General features: G+C 43.7%; 1 protein-coding gene across 9 annotated transcripts in view; it reads left to right on the top strand.

Moving 5' to 3' along the window:
• The first annotated feature begins 1,035 nt into the window (after nucleotides 1-1,035).
• Nucleotides 1,036-16,125, top strand: part of mov10l1 (Mov10 like RISC complex RNA helicase 1) — a 19,926-nt gene continuing 4,836 nt past the window's right edge. For 3 of the 9 annotated variants that reach the window (XR_009130221.1, XM_058076494.1, XM_058076492.1), the window contains exons 1-26: nucleotides 1,036-1,425; nucleotides 1,728-1,845; nucleotides 1,908-2,095; nucleotides 2,951-3,110; nucleotides 3,207-3,319; nucleotides 3,411-3,598; nucleotides 4,211-4,351; nucleotides 5,246-5,491; nucleotides 5,580-5,777; nucleotides 6,320-6,434; nucleotides 6,501-6,678; nucleotides 6,751-6,821; nucleotides 6,885-6,976; nucleotides 7,235-7,290; nucleotides 8,052-8,143; nucleotides 9,889-9,964; nucleotides 11,114-11,295; nucleotides 12,672-12,818; nucleotides 12,892-13,013; nucleotides 13,084-13,183; nucleotides 13,272-13,418; nucleotides 13,484-13,657; nucleotides 13,770-13,919; nucleotides 14,166-14,273; nucleotides 15,599-15,739; nucleotides 15,833-15,924. Coding sequence is in view for 8 of the 9 variants with exons in the window: in XM_058076494.1 (XP_057932477.1) it covers nucleotides 1,749-1,845; nucleotides 1,908-2,095; nucleotides 2,951-3,110; nucleotides 3,207-3,319; nucleotides 3,411-3,598; nucleotides 4,211-4,351; nucleotides 5,246-5,491; nucleotides 5,580-5,777; nucleotides 6,320-6,434; nucleotides 6,501-6,678; nucleotides 6,751-6,821; nucleotides 6,885-6,976; nucleotides 7,235-7,290; nucleotides 8,052-8,143; nucleotides 9,889-9,964; nucleotides 11,114-11,295; nucleotides 12,672-12,818; nucleotides 12,892-13,013; nucleotides 13,084-13,183; nucleotides 13,272-13,418; nucleotides 13,484-13,657; nucleotides 13,770-13,919; nucleotides 14,166-14,273; nucleotides 15,599-15,739; nucleotides 15,833-15,924 (3,374 nt within the window). In the remaining variant the exon portion in view is untranslated. Of the gene's footprint in view, nucleotides 1,455-1,578; nucleotides 1,598-1,721; nucleotides 1,846-1,907; nucleotides 2,096-2,950; nucleotides 3,111-3,206; nucleotides 3,320-3,410; nucleotides 3,599-4,210; nucleotides 4,352-5,245; nucleotides 5,492-5,579; nucleotides 5,778-6,319; nucleotides 6,435-6,500; nucleotides 6,679-6,750; nucleotides 6,822-6,884; nucleotides 6,977-7,234; nucleotides 7,291-8,051; nucleotides 8,144-9,888; nucleotides 9,965-11,113; nucleotides 11,296-12,671; nucleotides 12,819-12,891; nucleotides 13,014-13,083; nucleotides 13,184-13,271; nucleotides 13,419-13,483; nucleotides 13,658-13,769; nucleotides 13,920-14,165; nucleotides 14,274-15,598; nucleotides 15,740-15,832; nucleotides 15,925-16,125 lie in introns of those variants that run through there. The other 6 variants (XM_058076497.1, XM_058076498.1, XM_058076493.1 and 3 more) reach the window with 6 other exon arrangements.

The following is a 16,125-nucleotide window of genomic DNA, read 5'->3' as shown; positions in this document are numbered from 1 at the left end:
ATTATTTGCTTTTATATTTACAATAAAATAAAATTTCATCCACAGATAAGTAAATCAATATCCTACAGAATATAGTACCTTTTATCATATACTGAAGCTCCGGTCCATGAGTTTGAAAGGCTTAAACTCCTAATTTGACTTAATGTGGTCAACACTCAATATAATTTACCAAAATACTATAAGTATTACATGTTTTCACCTGTGACTACATGGTTACAGCATGAATATGAAACCATAAAACCTTGATGGAGGAGCAGGCTTAGTAGGCGGAATAGGTGTGTCCCATGTGTTGTCATGAACAGTCAATTTTTATCTTTATAATGCACAGAAAAGAGAGACACACAGCGTGAGTTCATGTCTCACTAAAGATTGTGGCTGATTCAAAAAAAGTGCCTGGTGTGTTCAACAACCCCCCCGCCCGCCCCCAATGGCCACATAAATGGCCACATAGTGAAAATGAAAGAATGCAACGTTGCCACTTTCCTATTGTGATGGGTTCAGTTGATGAAGTAGAAAATAATGCTATTTTTTCCAATGTACTGAACACCTATTTGCAAGCCTTGGTGTTCCAACCTGTGAAATGTGTGTGTGTGTGTGTCTGTGATCCATGTGTGAAATGACATCATCATATATCATCATATATGTGCAAATGCACACTTCATACTTTTCAGCTGATACATGACATGGGGGAGGAGAAACATGGTGGGAGTGTGTGTGTGAGTTTGAGGAATATATCGTAATAAGCTCCCTTTGGCCCACTTCCCTGCTCATGTTCTCAGGAAGAAGGTGAAGCCACGAGACAGTAAGGGCAATATTTCCAGAAGACATTCATTACACGTTGCAATTGAAAACTCAGAAAAACCCGCTGCGTTTATTCTGGTTGGTGAATAGCGCACTCTTGTGTTGAGCTTATGTAATAACAACTGAGAAGGTGGCAGTATACTAGGCTTGGTGCGAGCTCCGCCCTCCCGGCCTCGCGCATCGGAAGCTGATTGGTTCCTGCCGGCTTGTGACCGTATTTGGGCGGGGCGGACCTCTCAACAGCACCCGGCGTTGCAGTTGGAACACAAAATGCGTACTTCAACTTTTGAGTCCCAAATACCAAAAAACTGCCTAACAACTCCAGAAAAAAGTCGCTAGTCGCTTTTGAGAAAATATGTCTTCAAAGGGGTTTGGAATGTCACCAGATCATCGTCGTATCTAGCGACAAAATTGACGGCAGCCCCTCCCCTTGCTTTTATGTTGACTCACCGCATTGGAGTAGAGTTGTGAAAAGTTTTGCGTTGGACTATTATTCAACATTGACCCTTTATTGTCAACATCTGATTCATATTGCGTGGACAGAATCCCTCGCGCACAATAGATAAGCTGCATTTATTTTGAAATTCCCTGACGTTGTACGCCATCTTTCAAGCTCCTGCTAAGGTAGCATACAATTAGCTAATGGGGGCAAGGTAGCTTTGCGTTATTAACACTTTTTTTCTTATGTTATTGCTCAGAGCGCCGGTGTATATTAGCAATATTAGTCCTAATATAGTTCGGAAATGTTTATTGAGATCATTTAAGCGTTTAGCAAACGTCATCTTTAGCGTAACAGGTATTAACTTAATTAGCAGTCATTGTAGCTAACAGGTGCAACCAAGCGTTTAGCATTTTGTAAACAACTGCGAGTGTCATATACTGTATAGAAATTTGTTTAACAACCAGTTTTTCTTTCTTTTTTACAGGCTTGAATCAACTTTGCAGCCATGTTTTCAACGGTGACGTACCTGTTGTCCAAAATGCTCTCACCATTGTGGAGAACAGCTCAGGTGGATGCCGACGGCGTTCTACACGGTGTGGCAGGTTGGCAACTAGCATTCCTTCCAAGTTTAAGCGGCTGTTCATCCCGCTCCTTGGCTTTCCAGACACTGAGACCATTCGTCACGCTCGCGATGGCGTGGTGACCGAGCTGGGCCTCGACCACGGCCTTATCGACGACGCCATCTACTTCACCAGTGGCGTGGTGCTGGGCGGGGTGCCACTCAAAACCGGGGACGCGGTGACCTGCATAGCCGTGAGAGATGGAGCACAAGGCGGGTGGAAAGCCCTCAGGGTGAGCCCCACTGGCGTGCATCTACAGTATCCCCACTTGCTTACACTAACACGCAAAATACAATCAAGTGATACCTGCCAGCTGCAATCACTGTAAAATGTTTACATAGAATACAACAAATATAATGTATTTTTTGCAATACTCTTTGTGTATTCACTTTCAAGTTTTGAAGCAGGGGTAGGGAACCTATGTCTTGCGAGCCATGACATTTCTTAACACCCATCCAACCATATTCAATCCTACTTATGCTCACTAGGTCACGGGTATGCTTGAGCCTATCCCAGCTGACTTTGGACAAGGGGTGAGGTACACCCTGGACTCCCAAATGCACGAGAATGCCAGCAAACACCAAAACTTGATTATGATTGGATGATGCCGTAGCCTACCCTGGGTCAGTGAGAGCAAAGTAAACTTCCCTCCTCTAATCAAACAGTCAGCTAGCAAATTCTGCAGAGCAACACCTTTTAGACTTTATTGATCCACAAGGGAAATTGCTTGCTTACAGTAGCTCAATTGCAGAAGAAAAGGACACTTAAATTAAATGCAATACAATATGAAAAAAATAAAAATAATATAAGATAAAAAGGAAACAAGATTAGAAGGTGAAGTAGATGGTGAAAAGAAAGAAAGATGTAGAGTACCGAGTTATTCTAATTATTGGTTAACATATTAAACATTCAGAGACCTTGCTTAAAAATGTCCACATTTAGTGGTATTCAGTGTTATTTGGGGCAGGGCTTGGAGAAGGAAGAGGCTGGATAAACTGTAATACTTGAGGCATGTTCAAAAGTTGGCACCCTCTACCATGCTGCATAGTCAATTTAAACTACAATGCCTTGACCTGCCTTTTTTTAGGTGGCAAAGAGTTTTGATGCCTGGGAAGCCGGAGGCGTTACATCCTTGGAGGACGACTGCGCTCAGTTGCGTCCTCTCATCGGTACCATCACGTCGTGTGACAGAGAGGGCGGCTACATCAACCAAACTACTTACTTCCCACGTGCCAGTCTCTGTGAAGGTACGAATGGTATATGGAGCATACAGTTACTCAAAAGCCTTGGGCCACCAAAGACTACGTATTGAGTACTGTATTGATGTGTTGTGATGTCTTCAGGTTACGAGCCAATGTCAGGCGACTGGGTCCAAGCCACGTATTTTATCAACCCCACCCAGTGGTCCACACAGGCTCATTCTGTTGCCCCTTTACGTTATTGCCGTCTTGACCAGGTGGATGCCTCATCTATTGTGTTACACCCATCATTCCACTGTGTATTGTTTAAATATAGCACCATAAATCAGGGCATGACATGTGACACAGGTGTATGTGACCAGCGTGTATGTCAACAACGGCGTGGTGGAGGACAGTGTGTTCTTCTCCCTGGACTCCCTGCTGCTGCCCGCCCACTACAAGCCTGCACGTGGCCACCTGGTTAACCTGGTGATGGTGGAGAGCAGCCAGTCCTTCTACCGCTGGAGGGCACTCTGCATGTCACCGTGCATGGAAGGGTAGGAGCCTCCACCTGCCTTTCTTTTTAAGCTATGTGCAGGAGTCTAGTTAGGTAGGAGGATCAGACGAAAAAAGGAAACTTGTAGAGGATGGACGTAGGCCAAGGAAGATTTACGGTGCTCTTAATGTACAACAGAGCTTCTAATGTTGAACAGAAGCTGTTGCAGAATGCTGGTGAACGTTCAAACTGTTTGTTCAGTGGAACTTGTTTATTGGCAACATTTTTGTTGACCGACTCACCAAGACCCTCTCCACTGTGTTCGTCCAGAGGCGGGGTACACCCTGGACTGGTCGCCAGCCAATCACAGGGTACATATAGACAAACCATTCATACCTATGGACAATTTGTCATCAGGAAGAAACACTTCTTGATATGTTTTTGGTGTTTGCATACAGTATCTAAGCATGCAGATCAGGTATCGGGATTGGATCATAAGTGGGGAAAAATGTGGGTTGGTGCATCCCTGCAGAGAACGTGCATGCAATCTGTTATTGGAATAAGAGTTGCAAAACAAGCCAAAGAAAAAGCACAACACATGACATCTGTACAATTATGCAACTGTGCATGTATATTACCAGTGATCATCATTTCATGATTAATTTGGTTGCAGTTTGAAGTCCGATCCGGCACACTGGTCCATGGCTGAAATGGAGCACTTATTGGAGAACAAAGGAGGGCTGGATGTGACTTGCTATGGCCAGTTTGGAGATTTGATGATTGGAGAGCACAGACAGCTGGTGCTGTGGATACTGTAAGTCCTCGGTTCCCAAAATGGGGTACGCGTAGCCCCAGGGGTGGGCCTATAGTCATAGGGGGTGCATGAATAAAAATGAAAAAGTGCCTAACACTCAAGAATATGAGTGTGCCCTAATGTATCATGGTGCAAGAAGGACGCAGAGAAGAGACAAAGAAGAAGAAATAATTAGGAATGATTGTTATTTAGTGCATTAAGAGTGTTAAATCTTAAAGATTTTTGGTGAAAACATCACCACGTGCGGACTCACCCCAAAAATGAAGCTTAATCTTTGGTTATATGTAGATTTAGCTATTTTCAGATGCTGCTTTATCTTTTACTTTTGCCTTGAGTTTGGTATTAAACGAATATCCAGACCTAACCAATAGCCATAACGAGTGAACAAAAAAAAGTGAAGCTCCAATTTAAAATTTAACCCATTTATATGGAAGGATGTCAAAATCAAACTGGATTTTATATACAGTGCATCTCAAAAAATGTTCATGATAAAGTTCAATATTTTTTTTCCACTCGTTTGAATGTGAAACCCATATATTATACAGTTCATTACACATAGAGTGAAACATTTCAAACATTTAAGATTTTGATGATTGTTCCTTTTATAGATAATGAAAACCCAAAATGCAGTGTCTCAGAAAATTTTAATTAGATCAATGAAAACAAGGATATTTTAAACACAAATGTCAAAATTCTGAGAAGTATGTTCCTTTCCATGCACTCAATACTTGGTTGGGCCTCCTTTTGCATGAATTACTGCATCAATGGTGCGTGGCACTGCTGAGTTGCATCAAGAGCCATGATGCACAGACGAATCCATCAAAAGTTTCTTTGGGAAAAAAAAAGTCATGGAAACATTTGGCAATTTTTATTCTCCCTCTCCTTTCTGAATAGGAACAAAGGCTCAGAGACACAACGGCTGAAATCCTGCAAGTTTGCTGGCTGGGACTCGAAAGAACAGTTTTTTCTCAGTCCAGTCAAGACGGGACACAAAGAGCATCCCCGGTCTGCAGAAGAGCAAGGCGGTGGTGCCAACCAGGCTGACAGCAAGGATGCGTCACCTGGTGTGAGAGGAGAAGAACAAGAGGTGGATATTCCTCCAGGAGAGCGTTGGTCTGTTGCTGTGGTATGCCAAGCAAAGTAAGTTTTAAGACCCTTTTAATGTCACTTAAAAACATATGTTGTCTTACGAGTGTGCTAAATTTTATGTGTCAAATTTTGTGCTCAGGAGCCTTGGAAGCTGCACTGAGCTGTTGTTGTTCCACTTCTCCTCTTTTGTCATCGGGAGGTGCCTGGAGGTCACGGTGCGCAGCGAAGACGAGAAGCTGCTGTGTCCCTCAGAGCCCTATAGTCCTGCCCACGGCACGCCTGTACCTGATGCCCCTTCTCATGTGATCACCCTTATTGCGCCTAAGGATACACTCAGGTATTATAGGGATAATAACACTGGTACACTGTGCCAGAGTACCAAAAAACACTGGTACACTGTCGTGTACTTTTATACTTTATTGGTATGGAATGTATTCGATGATGGAAGGAACATACTACATTCTGAGGGCAACATTTTGAGGAAGCTACCGGGGAAAACCCACACTAACTTAAACATACCAAATACCACCCACAATTCTACACAAGTTCACAAGCCTGACTTACTTAACCGTTTAAAGCCAATGTGAATGTTTCACTGTCAACAGCTTTAATGTTAAGCTAATGCTAACAGAACGAACAGAAGAATGCCCAACCGCCAAAGTAAATGGCAACTAAATGCAGCGCAACGGAAAAATCTACCGGTCAAACTCCGCTATTCCCGATAATTGAAAACAGCATCTGAAACCCAGTTTCAGAAAAATATCTTGTGAAGATGAGAATGGCCACATGTGAATCTGTAGTGTAAATACATGACATGCACGTGCATACCCCAGTTGAGTCTTGATCACATGATGATGCGATTTGCTTCCCCCCCTCAAGATTATCCAAACGGCGACTGCCATGCTTCCTCCCCTCCTACGCCGTGCCGCAGTCATTGAGAGACTGTGTGGCTGCACAGAAAGATGTCCTGGTAGTCCAGCCCTGCTTGGGAGAGGTCAGGTGATTCCAGTGGCAATTTCCTTAAGAATACTTCTTTTTAACCATATATGTTTGCTCTCAGGTTCTGTCAGCTTCCAATGCCCAGGCCCGTTTCTCTACTCTTCTGTGGTTGGAGGAGCTTCATGCCGAGAGGGAGCTGGCAGAGTTCACCATTTATGGTTCTCTGCTCAGGAAAGGAGCCGTCTACCTTCACTTAGAGGTCCTTGGCTTGGCAGAGGGGAGGCCCAATCTCAACATAGGCCAGTCACCACTGTAGAGGAAAAGAAAAACGTGTTTTTACATCTTTACTCAAGGTGTGCCCATTTCTACAGGTGACAAAATCATATTGAAGAGTCCACAGAGCAATGGCGTGGTCATGGAGTATGTTAGCTGTGTTGCCGAGGTAATGAAAACCTGAGGTAAACACTCTATAAATGTTTCTAATAATGCTCGATTTGACGCCTAGATCAACGACGAGGACGTGAGTCTCAAAGTGAAGTCGGAGTTTCAGCGCTTCTACCTTGGAGAGCCTCTTGATGTGGAGTTCTGCTACAACAGGTGAGAAAGTGCACAGTCACTCATGACTCTGCATTTTTAAATCTCACCTGTGTCTCATGTGTCACAAGATCTCGCGAGATTCAAATGTGACAGGATTTCTTGTTCATAAAATAAATGTCTACTGGGCACAATGATAAATTAATTCATTAATCACACAATAAATGAAAAGGAGCTCATAATATTTCCTTGTTTCCTGCCTCCAAACAGGCAGGAAGAGGTTGTTTAGGTTCATGCATTAAGGTTTGTGCTTTTTCTCAGGTTGACCATGAGACGTTGCCACCACGCACTAGAACAAACCAAGTCCTTTGCAGACGGTAAGTATGAGTGTATTTTATTATTTAATTCATTGATTGGGATTAAATAATTGTTACTTTTGTTTTCAAATTGAAGGAGACAAAACAAGATAAAAATGAATACAACCACATTCAGAGGAAGTTGTACTTGAGGACACTTTAATATGTGTTTATGTATTAACAGCTCCAAATGAACAGAAAACTAAATCAAGCTAGAAAATAGTACACATGAAAATCTTTGCCTAACACTATTTTCTTTAATAGTTTTGAGCTCATTCTGTGATTTCCAAGTATACTTAAATGTATCAAATTATACGTCAGCATTGAGAGTTAGGAAGTGAGTGCTAAGAATATCTGCGTTTTGTGTGTCTCTCTGTTTATGTAGACCACATACGTATGCACACAGATTAAATGGGTTATTGTGATTTTCGGACTCCCATTCTGAGGTTGAACGGACTAGAGACGTGTTTGAATTGGAGACACACACTGTACATGGTGTTGGAATTGCACTGCTGTTGGTGTTTTCAGGTCAGAATAAAGCTATAAAAGAGAAGCAGACTGCAGGGGAGTGACACTATGCTGTTGTCTGTTGTCATAACAGAAAGGCATGGCTTGCCAGATGCATTAATTACACAAAAAAAAGTAACATAATTAATTAAATAAGTGAGTTCCTGCCCTTCTTTTTAACAGCCCTAAAAATACACATGTTTATTTATTTTCTTCATAAATTATTTTACGTTTTATTATTGTATTTTTCTGATTGTAAACCCATTGTTGTGCAGTTTTCTTTCCTTCTAGAGTGACACCTCAGTCGCCTCTGTGGACAGTGAAGTGGGTAGATGATGACCCTAACAAAACGCTGGAAGGAAATGAGGTGTATATGTACACACTCCTGATCAAAACATTAACACCAGATGAACATTTACAATTTGCACTCGGATCATAAAGAGGTTCTAAGTAGAGCTTCAGAACACAAAAGTAGAAAAAAATGTAGGAAATGTATTGCAAACAAGCATTAAAGTGAAATAGGCTGTTCGCTGTGCCATTCTTGCTAATCAGCTGGTAAATAGGTTTGTGCATGCTTGATGCCAGTGTTTCCAGGACGCTAGTGGGAGTGTTGCTCCAGGTGGTGAAAATGGCTTTACAGAGGGCATCCACTGTCTGTAAATTTTGTAAACTTCCCTTGCCATCCATTCCCAAATGTTCTTAATGGGATTTAGATCAGGGGAACACATGGCATGGTCCAAAAGAGTGAGCTTATTCCTCTGGAAGAAGTCTTTTGTCAGGCCAACATTGTGAAGTGCAACATTGTCCAGTTGAAAAAGCCAGTCATTACCACACAGATGAGGGCCTTTCATCATCAGGGGTGCCCCCTGCAACATCTCATTCTCATTGGAGAATAAAACTTTCTTCCACCTTTCAACGTCCCATGTTTGGTGCCCTCGTGCAAATTCCAAATTTTGTGGCCTTGATTGCACTCGGCACCAGTAACAACCTTTATTTGGGACAAGGATGGTCTTGTGTCTTGATGGACATCCAATGGCATCCCCTGGCTCTGGTGACATTTTTTTTTGAGTCTGCCACTTGATGTTTTTGTTCCATAACCCTCTGGATCTCTGAAGAAGACATACTGCATCCAATCCCAACAGTAATGGTGCAGGGCGACTGGCCTTGCTTATGAAAGCCAGTTGTGCATATGTTCAAGAGCAGACAAGAGTACAAGGGCAGCTACCTCATGACTCTTAGCACTTGTCAGTGTCCCTGCATCATCAGCATATAATTGAAAGTCCACTTGCTTGGGGTAGGTTGGTGATGTAGAAGCAAAACAGTATGGGCCCCAGGATGGTTCCTTGAGGGACCCCAACATTCATAAGGTATGATGGCAGCCCATTAGCTCCAGTGCATTGTTTTCTATCCGTCAACTTGAAAAATTGAAGTGTGTCCACTGAGGTAGGAGAACCTTGTGAGGCTTTTTGCAGGTCCCAAAATACAGCACTAACACTGCATTTTATTGAATAAGATGTCTTCACTTTTTCAACGAACATTGTTATGGCAGACTGAGTTGACAGATTCACTCGAAAACCAAATTGCATTGGTGTGAGCATGTTGGTCCTGAGTTGAGATGTTTTGTGAAGTGCATAGCAACCCATTTTTCAAGCACCTTGGAAAAGACGGCCTGTAATTATTTGAGTCACTTCTGTTTCCCGACTTGAATACTGGGATAACCATAGTGATCTTCACTTCAGTATACGTCACAATTTACAATTCCACATATTGACAAAGAGTAGGAAGAAGCATAGCTGAGCTTATTCAATTATACCTCCTCTTTTTTTTACATCAGTTGCTATATTTGTTCATTTCCTACTTATGTTACCCAACATGTCTTAACATTTAATCAGCTGATGAACAGCCTGTTTCACGTTAATGCTTGTTTGCAATAAATTGCTTACTTGTTTTTTATCTCTGTCCCATTCCATCTTTTTGCATTGTGAACCTTGGAACCTCCTTAACATCCCACAGTACAAAATATATTCTTGTAGTTTTTTTTAGTTGGTCTTAAAATTATCAGGAGAGTATTAAAAAGCTTGTGTGTTTTCTGAGTTGGAACATTTTCACCAGCAGGCCCCTGAAGAAGAAAAGGGACCGTTTTCCAACATGTCAGTTGACATGAAGTCAAGGGCCACACAGACCAAAGGTACACACACAAACGCACAATTGCCCTATAGTAAAGTACACTTACTGTATGTGTACACAGTACGGTTGTATACTGTATATGTCTTCGGCTATCTGTTCGTGCACAGACTTGCGGCCCGGATATAGTGATCCTGTACAAGTGGTATTACACGGTCGCTTACGTGATCAAGAGCCAGATTTGGCCGCCAAAGACCAGGTCGTTCATGTGCCCGCCCTCGCCTGCTTCTAAAAACCACATTCCACGGGGATGTGGCTTCTTTGCGCTGGGTCTGGCCAGGCCACATAGGAGAAGGCCTGAGCACCGGGCGCTCACCTGCAAGCCCCCGGGGGCATATAGCTCCTAGGATCACTCAGGCATACAAACCCCTCCCTTCCGTCCAAGTAGAGACGCTGCTCCTTCACATCAGAGAATCCAATTGAGGTGGCTTGGCGGGGATCCGGTCCGAATACTTCCAGACTCCACCCTGTTCCGGGCATGCTCAGCCTGGAGAAGGCCCCAGGGCAGACCTAGGGACACGCTGGAGGGATTATGTCTCTCTGCTGGCCTGGGAACGCCTTGGTGTCCTCCTCGTGGAACTGGAAGAAGTGGCCAGGAGTCTGGTCTATCCTACTGAGACTGCTGACCCCCAACTCGGATGAGAGGAGGAAAATGGAAGGATACTGTGTACATGCAATTTGTATTGTGATGTACAAACCAATACAGAGTGAAAGCTGCAAAGTGGCGCAGCTCCATGGTGGCCAAAGGCCATATAGACATTTCAGGTGTCGCCATATCGCCACCCCTATGTGAGTAGTGGTCTCACCTTGGCCATTTCAATGAAACTGGCTCAGCCACTGCTGCACATAAAAATGTAAATGGCGACTCTGTTGATAAATACAAATATTACAGCCTAAGCCTAATGGCAAATATTTCTCAGATGTTTACAACCACGTTGACAAGCTAATTGCTGAGGCTATATCCATTAGCTGAGTTTAGATTAGTTAATTTCCCCCATAGGGGATATGTCATGTTACACATGCTGTATTGGTATCGGCTGCTATCAGTATCACAAATTCAGTTGGACAATATCAGCTTATCGGCAAAACAACAATTCAGGACATCCTCAGTTTGCATCCTACCCCAAATAAATGTACACTTTGTTGTTTCCAGATGGTGCAACTCCACTCAAAGCCATCCCCAACCCAGGACACTTCTTCAACCCTGATCTCAACCCTTTGCAGAGGGAGGCAGTGAAGAGGATCTTGGCTGCAGAATGTCGCCCCACCCCTTATGTGCTGTTTGGACCCCCCGGCACTGGAAAGACTATTACACTCATCGAGACCATACTGCAGGTGATCACAAATCAAGGCTTGGTGTGCGTCACAAAAGTGAGCTCATTCCTCACATTTTAGGAAGCATTTTATTACATCTTTTATAGGGTCAATGCTATAGAAATAAAATGTGGGTATACACAGCCATTAATATCTATATAATATCCAAGCCTCTTCATCTTGGACTTTTTCATGTTGGAAAACTGCCATGCTGCCCGATCGCTGCTTCACAAAATGACAGTACAGTCATCTTTCACAGAAAAACTGTGTGGCTCCACTCCACTATGCAACTCCGGTTTACCTCACCAAACAGCTTCTTCCGGGTCAAGCAATTATGTACAGTACACCGTAAATGATTCACGTATGCATGTGTTTAGTGAGATGAATTAACTTTTAACTTGTAAATAATGTAAATAGCAACATATAACTTATATCACCTTTTATCAACATTTTAAATAACTTAAAGCGAATTTAGGCGCCTACACCCCCATAAATTCATGTGTCTTTTTGGATGTGGAGAAAGCCTATGACAGGATACATAGACAGGAACTGTGGTATTGTATGAGGAAGTCTGGAGTGACAGAGAAGTATGTTCAAGTGGTGCAGGACATGTATGAGGACTGTAAGACAGCGGTAAGATGTTTTGGAGGTGTGACTTCATCAGGGATCAGCTCTGAGCCCCTTCTTTGCTATGGTGATGGAATGGCTGACAGATGAGCTTATACAAGAATCTCCATTGACTATGATGATTGCAGATGACGTTGTGATTTGTAGTGAGAGTAGGGAACAGGTGGAGGAGATGCTAGAAGAGTGGAGGTTTGCCCTGGAAAGGAGAGGAATGAAGGGAAAGAAGAAAATAGTCGCCATACTTAATTGTATGCACAAGTTATTTTGCTCCTCACTTGTGTTGCCATCTATTTAGTCAGTGTTGTCCTCAATGTCTCCCCAATGTCAGTAGTACTTGTGCAGACCCAGACCATGATGCTAACACCTAACTGTAGGCAAGAAAGTTTTATATAGACAATGTTTTCCTTATTGAACCCCAACCCTGGCAGCATTTGTTAAGCCCCAGACCATGATGCTACTGCCAGCAAGCTTAACTGTAGGCAAGACACAGTTACTTTGCTTCTCACTTGTTGCCAGATATTCAGGCAATAATGGCTGGATAGTAAATGTATAGTGCTCTCAAAGCTGATAAACTGACCAGAGCCTACAGATATTGGATTTTTGGGGCCGTTACTGATAATGAGGGCTATAATACACAGGCTAATGGCAGGTCCCCCCCCCCCCACTAATAAATGATGTGTATATAAAAGGTGGCATACAAAATGGATGCACAGCATGTATTGTCAGTATCTCCTTCAATATGTGACGCCCAAAATTGTTTCCACTTGCAGATGTACCACTTTCTTCCCAGCAGCCGTGTCCTGGTGTGCACACCCTCCAACAGCGCGGCCGACCTCATCTGCATTCGTCTGCACGACAGTGGCTACTTGCACGCTGCCAGCATGGCTCGCGTCAACGCTTCTTGCAGGCAAGAGAAGGTACTGAGGGACGTCGACAATGCATTTGTCTTGCATGGTGCCTGTTATGAGTCTTGTGATTGTTTTCCCACAGTGCATCCCCGAGGTGCTGAGACAGTACTCAAGGGCAGGAGAAGACATCAGTCATGCCTGTTTTCACCGCATTGTGGTCAGCACTTGCTCTAGTGCCGGCATGTTCTTCAATCTAGGCCTGCAGTAAGGTCTACTCTAAAGATGAGCATCTTTTTTTTTTGTCATCCTGCTTCACTCTCAGGTTTTTCCTCAGAGTGGGGCATTTTACTCACGTGTTCCTGGATGAAGCAGGCCAAGCCATGGAACCAGAGTCTCTCATCCCCATTAGCCTCATCTCAGAGAGAGACGGACAGGTATACATACAATGGCATACAAACCGGAGGAGCAAACCATTCATTACCAAGTAATAGATCAGATTTTTTTCGTTTCCTGCTGGCTCAGCTAGTGTTAGCTGGAGACCCCTGCCAGCTGGGGCCCATTGTGAAGTCCAAGACGGCCACCGCTTTCGGCCTGGGAGTGTCTCTGCTGGAGAGGCTCATGGACAATCCCCTTTACGCCAGGCATGAGTGGGGGTACAACCCAAAGCTGGTGGGTGCCCTCCTCCCTAATGTGAAGATTAAGTTGGAAGGTATCTGAAAGTATCTCTTTCACAGGTGACAAAGCTGACTTACAATTACCGCTCCCATGAGGCCTTGCTGACAATGCCCTCCAGACTTTTCTACCATGGAGAACTGTGTGTCAAAGCCCCGAGACCTGTGGTAGACTCTCTCTGCCAGTGGAAAACGCTGCCCAAAAAAGGCTTTCCTCTCCTCTTCCACGGCATTAGGGTGAGAATGTCAAAGCTTATTTAATCTGTATTATAAATTGATAATATGAATGAAAGATGAAGTGAAGATTTGCGCACCGACGTACACACATGGCATCTATGCCCTCCTTCAGGGCAAAGAAATGAGGGAAGGTAACAACCCGTCATGGTTCAACCCAGTGGAGGCCGTGCAGGTCATGGTCTACTGCTGCCAGTTGGCCAAGAAACCCTACAAACCTGTGGACACCTCAGAGATAGGAATCATTGCTCCCTACAGGAAACAAGTAAGACAGCACCTGATCAATCAACATTTTCCTTTGTCTTCTAGTAGTATTTTAATAAGAGACTGCCATAAATATACACATTGAGATAAATATACAGTCCCCATCCACTCTTGACGAGCCATGTCATTGAATAACATGAGAAAGCATGGCCATATTTCTGACTGGTATTGTACTTATTACTAGTATGTTTCATTAAAGCATTGCCACAGGTTATTCCACATGCTGTCATTGGTTTTCTCCCTTTAGTGCGAAAAGATCCGCATCCTTCTGGCTAAAGTGGGCCTGTCGGACATTAAAGTGGGCTCTGTGGAGGAGTTCCAAGGTCAAGAGTTCCTGGTTATCATCATGTCCACGGTAGGCAAAGGCATTTTATCGCTATCTTTGTTTGCAGCGCATTGTGCAACTCTTAATGCAAAGGCGTCCCTGCAGGCACAAAAGAAACGGCTGCCGCTTCAGAGCTAACTAGTTTGCCTCCAATTTATGTATTCCAAACCGAACAGGTTTTGAAACTGAGCATGGACTAAGGACTAAATATGAAGTAAAAAATGTACCACTTCCATACCACTTTCCACTATGACAACAGGTCAAAGGATTTATTAATTTTTGAAAAGGGAGTGATGTTCAAACCACAAAGTTGTGAGGGACAACTACGTATTTCTTCTCAATGTCTGTGACTTAAGATGCCTCTATTTAAAGTCCTACTTATTACTCATTATTTATAAGTTACTTATATTCCATTTATTAACACATTATTCCGATTTGATTTGAGGTTTATGGATGTAGTGAAGGAGGACATGAGGATAGTTGGTGTGAGAGAGACAGATGCGGAAGACAGGGTTGGATGGAGGCTGTTGATTTGCTGTGGCGACCCTTATCCTTATGTAAAGCATGAACCCATTTGTTTCCCCTTTCTGTGCATTCTAGTGCGAAAAAACAAGTTCGGTCAGGTACCTTTTGAGTACCGCTGGGTCTTGTCCGTGAATGAGAGAAGGATGGAATGTGTGATCAACAGGTGAAGCGGTGCGGCATCTGCAGTGATTTGGGACTTCAGCATCAGTCTGTTGTGTGTGTGTGTGTGGGGGGGGTGGGGGTGTGAGCTGAAAGGCAAAGCTCTCAATATACCGGTCGCTCTAGTGCCTTCCAACTCTCATCTATGGTCATGAGCTTTGGGTAGTGACAGAAAGGACAAGATTCTGGGTACAAGCGGCCAAAATTAGTTTTCTCCGTAGGGTGTCTGAGCTCTTCCTTTACAGATAAGGTGAGAAACTCTGTCATTCGGGAGAAACTCTTAGTAGAACCGCTGTTCCTCCCTATTTAGAGGAGCCAGATGCGGTGGCTCAGACATCTGGTCAGGATGGCCCCCGGACGCCTCCCTGGAGAGGTTTTTAGGGCAGCTCTGACTGGTAGGACACGTTGGACAAACTATAGTATGTCTCAACTGGCCAGGGAACGCCTCAAGATCCACTGGGGGGAGCGGGACGAAATAGCCAGGGAAAGAGTCTGCTTCCCTGCTTAGGCTGCTGCTCCTGCAAACTGACCTCAGATATGCAGAAGATGATGGATGAATAGTTTTATGGTCGAGTATTGCAACAGTCAAAGCATGAATGTCATTATCTTTGTATGGAAATGTATGGAAATTTGGTTTTATGAACAGCTCATTTTACATATGTATCCTGTAGGTGCGCTCAAATGAATTGGCCCAGAGTGACGACTTGCAGAGTGCCCTCGGCTTCCTGGCCAACCCCAAACGCTTCAACGTGGCCATCACGCGCCCCAAAGCTTTGCTGCTGATCATCGGAAACCCCCACATTCTCATCAAGGTGAGACAAAACAATATCTTAAATTCACTATTTATGCAATAATATTGTTGTAATGAATGGCACACAATACAAGGTTGTTTCTCTGCCCCCCAGGATCAATGTTTTCGGGAGCTGCTTCACTATTCTTTCACCAGTGGGGCATATGTGGGCTGTGATCCCCCTTCCTCCATGAGAGAGACTCACATGTAAGCCTTTTTTTTGTTTGTTTGTTTTGGTTGTGTTTTTGAGACTCACCATTTTAAAGACAAATTGCACCCTTTTGTGGAATTTTGCCCATCAATCCACAATCCTCATGTGAGACAGGAACACACACCTTTCTCCTTTCTGTGCGTTCAAAAGGATATTAAAGAGAGGATTATTTTGAAGGATTTGCCTCAATGCACCTT

This window comes from Doryrhamphus excisus, chromosome 6 (genome assembly GCF_030265055.1).
Source record: "Doryrhamphus excisus isolate RoL2022-K1 chromosome 6, RoL_Dexc_1.0, whole genome shotgun sequence".
Lineage (NCBI taxonomy): Eukaryota > Metazoa > Chordata > Actinopteri > Syngnathiformes > Syngnathidae > Doryrhamphus > Doryrhamphus excisus.
The sequence above is the reverse complement of the archived record's forward strand: the minus strand, read 5'-3'. Positions and strand labels throughout refer to the sequence as shown.